This window comes from Chiloscyllium plagiosum, unplaced genomic scaffold, assembly GCF_037043375.1.
Source record: "Chiloscyllium plagiosum isolate Xiang-an unplaced genomic scaffold, Cpla_swu_hap1 HiC_scaffold_36, whole genome shotgun sequence".
Classification (NCBI taxonomy): domain Eukaryota; kingdom Metazoa; phylum Chordata; class Chondrichthyes; order Orectolobiformes; family Hemiscylliidae; genus Chiloscyllium; species Chiloscyllium plagiosum.
Genome location: NW_028270174.1, coordinates 1,782,115 through 1,795,877, shown reverse-complemented (window position 1 = coordinate 1,795,877; position 13,763 = coordinate 1,782,115). Strand labels below are relative to the sequence as shown.

The 13,763-nt window shown below is 41.5% G+C and overlaps 1 protein-coding gene across 9 annotated transcripts in view; it reads right to left on the bottom strand.

Moving 5' to 3' along the window:
• LOC122539553 (sodium/hydrogen exchanger 9B2-like) overlaps nt 1-13,763 on the bottom strand; it is a 187,908-nt gene that overhangs the window by 25,922 nt on the left and 148,223 nt on the right. For all 9 annotated transcript variants that reach the window (XR_015753290.1, XM_087979851.1, XM_087979849.1 and 6 more), the window contains 2 exons: nt 12,283-12,432; nt 4,997-5,105 (listed from right to left, as the gene is read on the bottom strand). Coding sequence is in view for 8 of the 9 variants with exons in the window: in XM_087979851.1 (XP_087835977.1) it covers nt 4,997-5,105; nt 12,283-12,432 (259 nt within the window). In the remaining variant the exon portion in view is untranslated. The remainder of the gene's footprint in view (nt 1-4,996; nt 5,106-12,282; nt 12,433-13,763) is intronic.

Below are 13,763 nucleotides of genomic sequence, written 5' to 3'. Positions count from 1 at the left end.
TTGGACAAGCTAGAACGTTTTTTCTTTAGATCGTAGAAGACTGGAGGGGGGATTTTATAAAGGGCATAAGATCATGAGAGGCATGGATAGGGTGAATGCACTCACTCTTTTTCCCAGGCTTGGGAAATTGAGGACTAGAGGGCATCAACTTAAGGTTAGCGGGGCAACCTTTTACCCAGACGGTGGTACACATATGGAATGAGCTGCCAGCAGCGGTGATTGAGGCTGGTACATTAACAACATTTAAAAGGCATTTGGACAAATACATGGATAGGAAAAGATCTGAAGGATATGGGCCAAGTGCAGGGAAATGGGATTAGTGTCAACAAAGAACAAAGAAGAACAAAGACAATTTACATCCCAGGAACAGACCCTTCGGCCATCCAAGCTTGAGCCGATCCAAATGTACTGTCTAAACCTGTCGGTCAATTCCTAAGCATCTGTATCCCTCTGCTCCCCACCTACTCATGCATCTGTCCAGACGCATCTTAAATGAATCTACCATGCCTGCCTCTACCACCTCTGCTGGCAACGCGTTCCAAATGCCCACGACCTTCTGTGTGAAGTACTTGCCGCATGTAGCCCCCTTAAACTTTCCACCTCTCACCTTTAATGCGTAACCTCTTGTTATAGAATCCCTCACCCTGGGAAAAAGCTTGTCTTTAGCCACCCTGTCTATACCCTTCATGATTTTGTAAACCTCAATCAGGTCCCCCCTCAATCTCCTAACCTATTCAACCTCTCTTCACAGCTAGCACTTTCCATTCCAGGCAACAGCCTCGTAAACCTTCTCTGCACCCTTTCCAAAGCGTCCACATCCTTTTGGTAATGTGGCGCCCAGAACTGTAACGTATTCTAAATGCGGCCGAACCAATGTCTTGTACAATTGTGACATGACTTGCCAGCTCTTATACTCAATAGCCCATCCAATGAAGGCAAGCATATTATATGCCTGGTTGACCACTCTGTCCACCTGTGCAGCAACTTTCAGGGTACAATGGACCTGCACTCCCAGATCTCTCTGCCCATCAACTTTTCCCAAGGCTCTTCCGTTAATTGTATAATTCGCTCTAGAATTAGTCTTGCCTAAATGCATCATCTCACATTTGTCTGGATTGAAATCCATCTGCCACTTTTCTACCCAACTCTCCAGTCTATCTATATCCTCCTGTATTCTCTGACAGACCCTTATGCTTTCTGCTACTCCACCAATCTTCATGTCATCTGCAAACTTGCTGATCATACCAACAGTGCCCTCTTCTAGATCAACTATATATATTACAAACAACAGTGGCCCCATTACTGACCCCTGTGGAACACCACTGGTTACCTTCCTCCATTTTGAGAAACTCCCTTCAACTACTACTCTGTATCTGCTGTTGCACAACCAGTTCTTTATCCACTATCTAGAACACCCTGCACAACATGTGATTTCACTTTCTCCATTAGTCTACTATGGGGAACCTTACTGAAGTCCATGTACATGACATCAACAGCCCTTCCTTCATCTAACAACTTGGTCACTTCCTCAAAAACACTATTAAGTTGGTAAGGCACGATCTCCCCCACATAAAACCATGTTGCCTATCACTGATAAGCCCATTCTTTTCTAAATATAAATATATCCTATCCTTCAGTACCCTCTCCAGCAACTTTCCCACCAGATGTCAGGCTCACTGGTCTGTAGTTACCCGGAATATCCCTCCTACTTTTCTTGTACAGGGGTACAACATGAGCAAACTTCCAGTCCTCCGGCATCTCACCTGTATTTAAGGATGCCACAAAGATATGTGTCAGGGCCCCAGCTATTTCCTCTCTCGCCTCCCTCAGCAACCTGGGATAGATCCCATCCGGTCCTGGGGATTTGTCCACTTTAATAACCTCTAGCCTACCCAACACATCTTCCCTACTTATGCCAATGTGATCCAGACTAACCAAACTTCTATTTCTAATCTCAAGATTCATCATGTTCCTCTCCTCAGTGAACACTGATGCAAAGTAATCATTCAGAATCTCACCCATTCTCTCAGGTTTGACATACAACCTTCCTTCATTATCCTTTAGTGGACCAATCCTTTCTCTAGTTACCCGCTTGCTTCTTATAAAAGAATAAAATGCTTTGGGATTCTCTTTAATTGTGCTTGCTAAAACTATTTCATGACCCCTTTTAGCCCACTTGATTCCTCGTTTAAGACTTGTCCTACTCTTCTGATATTCCTCCAGGGCCAGTTCTGTTCTTAGCTGCCTTGACCTTATGTACGCTTCTCTTTTCCTTTTGGCTCGTCGTACAATTTCTCCTGTCATCCATGGTTCACAAATCTTGACCTTCCTATCCTTTGCCTTCAGCAGGACATGCCTATCCTGCACTATCTTTAATCTATCTTTGAAAGCCTCCCACATCTCAAATGTGGATGGATATTTTGGTGGGCATGAACCAAAGGGCCTGTCTCCATGCTGTAGGACACTGTGATTCTATGCCAATGTACAAGTGCAGCAAGTAATTAATAGAGCTAATAGTGGGTTCATGCTTATTATGAGGGGAATTGAATAAGGAGGTTATGCTTCAGTTATACAGGAGATTGATGAAACTACATTTGGAGTACTTTGCCCAATATAGTGCACACTGCTTATTTATTATCTTAGTTAAGAAAAGGATGGAAATGCATTGGAAACTAGACTAATACCGAGAATGAGAGTATTATCTCATGAGGAAAGGTTGGACAGGCTAGGTTTGTATCTACTGGAGCTTAGATAATTAAAACTCCTGAGGAGTTCAGATAGAATGAATGTGAAAAGAATATTTCCTCATTTGGGAGAATCTAAAGTTAGAGTCACTATTTATAATCAAGGGCTTGCCTGTTTAGGACAGAGGTAAGGAGTAATTTCATCCCCCAGAGGGTCGTGATTCTTTGGAACATTCTTCATGAAAAGGCAGTGAAAGCGCAGCTTTTGAATATCTTTAAGACAGAGGTTGATGGGATTCTTGATTAGCAGGAGGAGAAAGGACAGTAAAAGTAAGTGGGAAATCAGAATTTTCAGATCAACCATGGTCTTAGTGAATTGTAGAGGAGTTTCAAGGAGCTGAGTGGCCTATTCCTGTTCCTAATTCATACGCTTATATTGACCCACAGAGTTTCTCATGTGCTAGCAGACTCCAGAAGCCTCTGGTCAGTTCCTAGAGATCCTGTCACTCCTTCAGTGCTATCTAACCCTGGAAGACTTGTATCCCCAGTACTGAAATATCCTGTGTCCTTGGGTCTAAGTGCCTGTAGAGGATGTTTCTTCAATGGCATTTTAAGGCGTGACCCTGCTTTAAATGGAACATCTCAAACAAAACCCAGTTATAGGAAGGAATGGACTTCCATTATGTAGCAACTTGTGGCTGCTCAAATCATCCCAAGTACTTTAAATTAAAACCTTTGAAAACTCGTCATTGTTATCTGTAGATAAAATTGACAGTCAATTGGCACCTGGTATCACCACAGCTCAGTCAGTAACACTCATCTCTGGGTCACATGGTTCAGGGTTCAAGGTCTACATTCCAGGGATTGGGAAAAAACAAATCAAAGTTGACACAAGAGTTCTGTAATGAGGGAGGGCAATGTCAGAGATGCAGTTTTGTTTGGATAAAATAAACATCCTTTGTACTTTGAAGAAAAGCTGGAAGATCTCCCAGGTGACTTAGGGACAGTAATGATCCATCAATCAAAATAACAAATTATCCAGGCATCATCACATTGCTGTTTTAGATTACTTACAGTGTGGAAACAGGCCCTTCAGCCCAACAAGTCCACACCGACCCGCCGAAGCGTAACCCACCCATACCCCTACATTTACCCCTTACCTAACACTACGGGCAATTTAGCATGGCCAATTCACCTGACCTGCACATCTTTGGACTGTGGGAGGAAACCGGAGCACCCGGAGGAAACCCACACAGACACGGGGAGAACATGCAAACTCCACACAGTCAGTCGCCTGAGGCGGGAATTGAACCCGGGTCTCTGGCGCTGCGAGGCAGCAGTGCTAACCACTGTACCACCGTGCCGCCCACGGTAGTTTGTAGGATCCTACAACTAACTGATTGCTGTGTTTCCCACACGAAAACAGTGATTACATTTAATTGATTGTAAAATGCTTTGAGACATCCAGTGCTTACAAAAAGTACTTCTTTTCGCAGGAAGGCCCCACAATGACGCAAACAATGTCAGTCTTGAGTATTGTTGAAAAAAGGCACATTTTGTCAAAACTTTTCTGCTTGTACTCATCAGGACAATTTGAAGAATACCAATTTATATTCTATGAGAGGAGCATGCTGATTGGTTAACAAGTGGAATCTGATTGGTGGAGGTGCTGCCATGGGTAGTGCACCAGTTACTGATAATTGAAAGCATTTTAAACAAGACAGGCTGCCTCTGATTAGTCAAGGCACTTCCCTGAGAAATGAACCGCAAAATAGCTGTCACCCATTTAGTTGATTCAAAATAGATGTAAATTTTTTTTTGTGTGGTGTTGGTTATGGGGTAGTGATGGCCAGGACACAGTCAGTTCTTTAAGATTGAGCTTTAGGATCTTTTAACTTCATATAATATGGCAGTTGGGGCCTCATTTAATTCCAGCTTAAATTAATCACTTCTGATTATACATAGTACTTAGTGCAAGTAGATTAGTTGTTACGCTCATGTTTCTGGAGTGGGGTTGAACCATGATTTTCCTACTCAGAGGTGAGTGTGAAATCTACTGAGCCAAAGCTGATAACAGATCAAATGATCATGAAAAAGTGACGATATTGAGTATTACTGAAGAGAGATGTGTTGCCAATGCCATTCTTGACTGAGGGACTGCTTAAGAAGAATTATCCAGAAATAGAAAATAAAGCAAAACTCTGCCATTCCTCCCTTCCTAAATTACCTGCAATATTCGATCTCAATGATCATCTTACTTAGTTGGAACCCAACAGTAAAAATACTCTTTAATCAAATTTGAAATCTCTTACCGACAGTATATGAGTTTAGTGAACTAACGGATATTTCGGCCCCAATCAATCCAAACAGTAATGGCTGGAAGATGGCCCAGGCGTTGGCTGTGATACCCTCTGCTCCACCCTACAAGCCAGAGAGTAAAAAGAAAATTGACGTTTGTTTGCAAATATTAAAAGAAGATAGATTACAATAAATGATGGCCTTAAAGCACAACATAAACCTTGAAATCTAAGTTAAAGTCTTTCCACACACCATTGAATTAATGTCCTGCAGAGATCAAGTACATAATGTCAACTATCTGTGCATGAGTATAACAACCAATTCAACCTCTTTATATTCTGTCAGCCCACAAATATATCCAATATCATCAGAATGACTTTCTGGCAAAATCTCAAATGGCAGTTTTACTTACAATTGATCTTTGGGAAGGCTTAAACTTTGTTTTTAATGTTCTTATCATATCCAAAACAAATTCCACACCTTTGACTCGATCGTCATTCCACTGCTTGTTGCTCAGATGTTCCATAACAAATGAATAGACTGTGCATTATCATCACCTAATTTCAGCTGTGAAACATTACTTAGGAGAAAGTGAGGACTGCAAATGCTGGAGATCAGTGTCGAACAGTGTGGAGCTGGAAAAGCACAGCTGGTCAAGCAGCATCTGAGGAGCAGGAGAGTCGACGTTTCAAGCATAAGGTCTTCATCATCTTAACGTCGACTCTCCTGCTCCTTGGATGCTGCCTCACTGGCTGTGTTTTCCAACACCACACTCCGTAAAACATTAGAGCTGAAAATGTGTTGCTGGAAAAGCGCAGCAGGTCAGGCAGCATCCAGGGAACAGGAGAATCGACGTTTTGGGCATAAGCCCTTCTTCAGGAATGAGGAAAGTTTGTCCAGCAGGCTGGATAAAAGGTAGGGAGGAGGGACTTGGGGGAGGGGCGTCGGAAATGTGATAGGTGGAAAGAGGTCAAGGAGAGGGTGATAGGTCAGACTGGGGTGGGGGCGGAGAGGTCAGGAAGAAGATTGCAGGTTAGGAAGGCGGTGCTGAATTCGATGGATTTGACTGAGACAAGGTGGGGGGAGGGGAAATGAGGAAACTGGTGAAATCCGAGTTCATCCCTTGTGGTTGGAGGGTTCCTAGGCGGAAGATGAGGCGCTCTTCCTCCAACCGTCGTTTTGTTGTGGTCTGGCGATGGAGGAGTCCAAAGACCTGCATATCCTTGGTGGAGTGGGAGGGGGAGTTGAAATGTTGAGCCACAGGGTGGTTGGGTTGATTGGTCCAGGTGTCCCAGAGGTGTTCTCTGAAACGCTCCGCAAGTAGCCGGCCTGTCTCCCCAATATAGAGGAGGCCACATCGGGTGCAGAGGATGCAATAGATGATGTGTGTGGAGGTGCAGGTGAATCTGTGGCGGATATGGAGGTTTCCTTTGGGGCCTTGGAGGGAGGTGAGGGGGGAGGTGTGGGCGCAAGTCTTGCACCTCCTGCAGTTGCAGGGGAAGGTGCCGGGAGTGGAGGTTGGGTTGGTGGGGGGTGTGGATCTGACGAGGGAGTCACGGAGGGAGTGGTCTTTACGGAATGCTGATAGGGGAGGGGAGGGAAATATATCCTTGGTGGTGGGGTCCGTTTGGAGGTGGCGGAAATGTCAGATCCACTCCCTCTGTGACTCCCTCGTCAGGTCCACACCCCCCACCAACCCAACCTCCACTCCCGGCACCTTCCCCTGTAACCGCAGGAGATTCAAGACTTGCGCCCACACCTCCCCCCTCACCTCCCTCCAAGGCCCCAAAGGAAACTTCCATATCCGCCACAGATCACCTGCACCTCCACACATATCATCTATTGCATCCTCTGCACCCGATGTGGCCTCCTCTATATTGGGGAGACAGGCCGGCTACTTGCGGAGCGTTTCAGAGAACACCTCTGGGACACCCGGACCAACCAACCCAACCACCCTGTGGCTCAACATTTCAACTCCCCCTCCCACTCCACCAAGGATATGCAGGTCTTTGGACTCCTCCATCCCCAGACCACAACAAAACGACGGTTGGAGGAAGAGCGCCTCATCTTCCGCCTAGGAACCCTCCAACCACAAGGGATGAAGTCGGATTTCACCAGTTTCCTCATTTCCCCTTCCCCCACCTTGTCTCAGTCAAATCCATCGAATTCAGCACCGCCTTCCTAACCTGCAATCTTCTTCCTGACCTCTCCGCCCCCACCCCAGTCTGACCTATCACCCTCACCTTGACCTCTTTCCACCTATCACATTTCCGACGCCCCTCCCCCAAGTCCCTCCTCCCTACCTTTTATCTTAGCCTGCTGGACAAACTTTCCTCATTCCTGAAGAAGGGCTTATGCCCAAAACGTCGATTCTCCTGTTCCCTGGATGTTGCCTGACCTGCTGCGCTTTTCCAGCAACACATTTTCAGCTCTGATCTCCAGCATCTGCAGACCTCACTTTCTCCGTAAAACATTACTTGCCCAGGATTCTACTTTATTCATACCACTACTAAATTTAGAAGCTACATAATTATCACATCTGCATTGCTTATCTTGCAAGTCAGATGATCTACCATTCAAAAACTCCACATTCAACAATTTTAACCATCATTTACAAATCTCTGTATAGTCCACCCCACTTTGATAACTCAAGGGGTCAGGCATACAAGTGTTCAGTTGCAAGTTGCAACAGGTAACGAAAAAGTGGTAAGCTCATTAAAACATGATTTAAACATGAGGATAAGAATTTAGTTTGAAAATACTGGAAGCAAAAGATGATTAAGACAGCTCACAAAATCCAATCTCTAGCTATCAATTTCAATCTTTTCCTTGGCCACAGTCCAAAGCTGAACGAAATTGGTGGCATATTTAATCAGATCAGAGCTCAAAAGTCACCAAGATCATCTATTTCCATTTCTGTAATATTACTTAACTCAACTTCATCTGTCTCATGATTCGGAGATGCTGGTGTTGGACTGGGGTGTACAAAGTTAAAAATCACACAACACCAGGTTATAGTCCAACAGGTTTAATTGGAAGCACACTAGCTTTCGGAGCGACGCTCCTTCATCAGGTGATTGTGGAGGGCTCGATCGTAACACAGAATTTATAGCAAAAATTTGCAGTGTGATGCAACTGAAATTATACATTGAAGAATTGATTGTCTGTTAAGCCTTTCATCTGTTAGAATACAGTGATAGTTTCACTTCTTTCATGTGTAAATCACAAAACCCTTTTTTTTAAAGTTGCATTCTCGGGTTAGCTGTTAACAATGGTGATAGCTAGACAATATGTTGAAGGTGTTAGCCCCGTGTTCTCTGTCTATGACCTGATGTTTAGATTGATTCCAATCTAAAAAGTGAGATAACAGAGTTTTACATAAATTCATGGAGTTTTTGAGCTCAGAGTTCTACATGAATGTATGTGGTTTTTGAGCAAAGTGCAATGTAACTCTGAAAGTACCAAAAAAATTCACCACACAAAATATATGTGTGCATGTGGGTCTTTGTCTGTCTGTGTGTCTGTCTGTCTGGGGTGGGGGTTGTGAGTGTGAGAAAGTGTGTGTGTGTATGTGTGTGTGTAGTGAGTGCAGAGTGTCTTAAGTCTGTGAGGGGGTGCATGTGTGGGAGTCTGTGTGTTTATAAGGGTGTGTGTGGATGTCTGTGTGCGCGTCTATGTGTATCTGTGTCCGTGTGTATGTGAGAGTGTGTGTGTGTAGGAATGTCTGTGTGTGTGTAGTGCAATGGTGATCACCTGTAATGTGACATGAACCCACCCCAGACACCTTAATAGACAATCAATTCTTCAATGTATAATTTCAGTTACATCACACTGCAAATTTTTGCTATAAATTCTGTGTTACGATCGAGCCCTCCACAATCACCTGATGAAGGAGCGTCGCTCCGAAAGCTAGTTGCTTCCAATTAAACCTGTTGGACTATAACCTGGTGTTGTGTGATTTTTAACTTCATCTGTCTCAGTTCATCTGTTGCTGAAATCTTCATAAGAACACAAGAACTAGAAGCAGGAGCTGGCAATTCAGCCCCAATTCATCTCCTCAAATTTACTCAAGCTCCCAGCATACAGTGTAATGAATTCCACAGGTTTGTGACCTTATGAGAGAATAATTCTTCCACATCTTGGTTTAAATCTGGTATCCCTTGTTCTAATAATATGCCTCTCATTCTAGATTGCCGCATAAGAGGAAGAATCCTCTCTACATCTATTTCATTAACCCTCTTTAATATCTTAAATACCTCAATTTGAACTCCTCTCATCCTTCTAAACTATTGAAAGCATGGGCCTAAACTGTTTAATGTCTCTTCACAAGACAAACCCTTAATCTCTGGAAACAATCTAGTGAGCCTCCTCTGAATTGACTCCAAAACAATTCCATATCTCCTCAAATAAGAAGACCAAAATTGTACATACTACTCCAGGTGCAGACCCATTAATGACTTATACAGTTTCAGCAACACTTTCCTATATTTATATTCAATACCTTTCGCAATAAATGCTAAAATTCCATTTGCCTTCCTTACTGCCTGCAGTACTCAATACTGGCTTTTGGTAATCGAAAGCACTCAAGAGTTTATCTCCATTTAGATAATAAGCTGTCTTTCTATTCCTGTGATCAAAATGGATAACCTGTCATTTAACCACTTTAAACTCAATTTGCCAAATCTCAGCCCATAAAAATACCTATACCCACTTGTAGTTTTCTTATTTCTTTACAGCAACTTATATTCCATTTATTTTAGTGTCACCTGCAAATTTGGCCATTCTATTCCTACATCCAAGTCACTAATATAGATTGGAAATTGATGAGGCCTAAGGACTAAATCCTGTGGAACCTCAATAGTTATACCTTGCCAACCAAAAAAAACCCATTTATCCCAGCGCTCAAGCTTTCTATCCAAGCTAATGAATTACCCCACCCCATATGATTGTACCATATGTATTAATCTTTTATATGGCACCTCATCAAATGTTTTCTGGAAGTCCAGATACACAACATCTATAGGATCACCATTCTATGTCTTCAGGATTCCCCATTATCCACTTTGCTCATTACATCTTCGAAGAACTCCAACAAATTAGTCAAACATGATTTTACCTTCATAAAACCATGTTCATTCTGAAGGATTTCATTTTGACTTCCCAGATAGCCTGTTACTATAAAAACTGACCAACGATAGATGTTAAACTAACTAGTCTATACTGTCCTTCTTTCTGCTTCTATCCCTTTTTGAATAAGAATGTTATATTAACATTTTTGCAATCTACTGGCACCTCTCCCGCATCCAGGGAATTCTGGAATATTATAATCAACCCTAGAATGCAGACAATCACGCTGTATGGACTTGTCTGCATCAATCCCAGTGGTTTGCTCAGTACTTTTTCCCTAGTGATGACAATTATTTTAAGTTCCTCCCTTTCTATAATCTCTAATTCTATAGTCCTAATAACCTGTTACTATTAGGAAGGTACTCATGTTATCCATTGTGAAAACTGAAGGAAAATATTGATTTAGTGACTGCCATTTCTGTGTTCCCCACTATTAACTCCTCAGTCTCATCCTCCAGTAGACCAACATTCACTTTTGTTATTCTCTTCCATTTTATATTCTTATGGAAGCATTTGCTATTGTTTTTATATTTTGTTGATCCTTAAAAGTTTCCCAATCTTGCAGTCTGCCACTGTTCTTTGCAAGTGACATCCACATCCCATGAAGAAATTTTTAAAAAGCATGCTTTACTTTTTGTCTTTATAGAATTATAGAACATGGAAACAGAACCTTTGGTCCAACTCATCCATGTTGACCAAGTTTCCCAAAACTAAATCGTCCCACTTGCCTGCATTTCACCCATATTCTTCTAAACCTTTCCTATTCATGTACCTATCTAAATGTCTTTTAAGTGTATCTTATCTTTAACTTCATTGTTTAAACATGGATTTTTCCCCCCTCCTACAAATTTTCTTGCTCTGGAATATATTTTAGTTGGAAGGAATTGAACGTCTCCTTAAATATCTACCACTACTCACTGACTGTCCTACCTTTTAGTCTTCCTGACCAGTCCACTAGGGCGAAATCTATCCTCATGCCTATGTAATTACTTTTAACTTCAGAACCTGGTGTGGGAATTGAGTTTCTTGCCCTCAAACTGAATTTGATATTCTAGCATGCTATGAACACTCTTCCCTCGAGGATCCCTACCCATTAACTCTAGATTTGGCTATATTCCAAGGCATTCCTGACTGGTCTCCCACATTCTACTTTTGGTAAACTAAAATCATCCAAATCTTTGCCACTGCACACTGACTCACCATTACCCACTGTGCTGGCAGAGCAACACTAACTCCCAATTAAAGAATGCCTCAGTTTTAAAATACCCATTGTGTTCAGATCTATACATGGCTCTGTCCCTGCCTAGCTTTGTAATCTTTTCCAATTCCATAAGCCACCAAGATATTTATGCTCCTCTGATCCTGATCTTTTTATCATCACTGATTTAATCCCTCTACAAATATAGTGCCTTTAGCTGCACAGCCTTAAACACAAAACCCCTCCAAAACCTTTCTGCCTCACAACTTCTCTTTCCTCCTAAATGTTCTCCTTAAAGCCTATCCAATGTAAATTTTATTTTTATCAAACTATGAAATGCTTTTGGAAGTTGTGCTCTGTTAAGAATGCAAGATGAATAGACGTTTTTTGTTTGGGATAGGATAAGGACAACAGAGTTTGGATCTGCTAATGTTTAGAGGGTAGAGATTCAGGGTTTCGAATAACAGATATTTGATCTTGTTTGCTGAGGGATGAACATTGCCCTGCTCATGTCTGATGATGTCACTCTAAAATACCATCTTAAAGACTGTAAAATCAAAACTCCAGTACTACCTTGGAGTGTTAGCCACACTACATAATACAATTTTGAGCACATAGATCTTTTACATACTTGCACTCGTCATTCCTAGAACCATTGCTTTCAGCACTCTTGTGATTCCCTTTATTATATCAAAGCATGTTGAGAGTAGGGCCTATAACAGCACAGAATACTCCAAATATGGCTCCATTAATGAGGTATTAGAATAACTGTTTTGCTTTATAATCACATTCTGTAGATGCAAGATGAATCACTCTACTTCCAAAGTTTATTACTTCGTACTGACTGGAATTTTTCAATGAATGACTACACGCCATTACTATAAGTCACATGTCAAATCTTGCTTCGACAGGAAGGGGTTCAATTAATTAATGAATCAGCCTCCAAAAGGCTGAATTGGAAAACTGTTACACTACCTTGCCGTCAACCCATCCGACCCCAGCAAGAAAAGCCATGACAATTGTGCATAGTCCTCCAGAACCAGGGAAACCAAAGACTCCTGTAGCAAAAATAGCAAACACTGCAAGACCCAGCAGGAGGTAAGAGCGTTTCATCACAAGATCCTCCTGCAAAGGAAGAATAAAGTTTCATTACACACTTGTTTTTATTTGACAATACAGACAAAGGTGCACATACTTCTGCTAAAAGATCAAACATGTAAAACGTTGCCAGAATAATGATTGTTAGCTTGTGTTTTGTGCTGGGAGTTTTACAAATGTTTGAATTCAGCGGTTACAATTTTTATTTGAGGTATTCAAATCTTTACTGTTCTTAACATGCTAGATTTGGATACATGCAATTTATACTCATGGAAGAGATGTGTTCTCTACAATGAAAATATGAACTCCTTCACACTGATATCTCAGCAACTTGTTGCAGAGACTCAAATATGGTGTTGGTTTTCTGTGTTTCAGATTTCATTAACCAAATAAAAATCATCAACTATCAGTTTTAAAATTCTGTTACTACATCAGTTCAGTTTGGAATTCACTCCTAGAAGGACATCATTTCAATGGTCACCCTTCTTAAAGTACTAATCTCGCTGGCATAGTGTCACCAGAATGAAGGAACTCTATGACCATCCCCAATTTTACTCAAACCCCAAATGTAGATAAGAATTAGAATTTACTCATTGTACATTTAAAAAATAACATGTCAATGTGTCCAAATATTTCAATTACCAAACTATTTCTTGAACTTTTATAATTTGCTACCTATATATACATAGACACACCTTATATATATATATTATAACAATAGCTATGACGTCAGTGAATTGAAGTATAGTAGCTGTTATGATCCAATTTGACAGTTGCTTCCAGCACAAAAATAGCCAAAATTGGTCAAAGCACCTAGTAACAGTTCCTGTAAAAAGGTGGCAACTAATTCCAAGCCGGTGATTTGAACTCAAGGCCCAGATAGGATTTCAAATCCATTCGTGTGTTGCCCGTAGTGTTCATTAAATCACCCAAAGCTCCAGATTAGAGTTTGGTTATCCATTGTTAATCAATATAAAAATCTCACAATACTTATGCAAAAGTCAACAAAGGGTTTGAATAAATTCATATTCAAAATAAAGTTAAAAATCACATAACCACCATGTTATAGTCCAACAGCTTTATTTGGAAGCACCAGCTTTCGGAGCGCTGCTCCTTCATCAGGTGGTTGTAGAGTACAACACAGAATTTATAGCAAAAGATTACAGTGTGATGCCACTGAAATGATATATTGAGAAAACCTGGATTGTTAAGTCTTTTAGAATGACCATGTTAGTTTTGGTTCTTTCATACTTCAATTCCAGAACTTTTTAAAAGTTACATTCTCAAGATAGCTTTAACAGTAGGTGCCATCTCAGCTCAGATACTGCATTGAGGTTAAAGTCTGTCTGTGTCCCAAT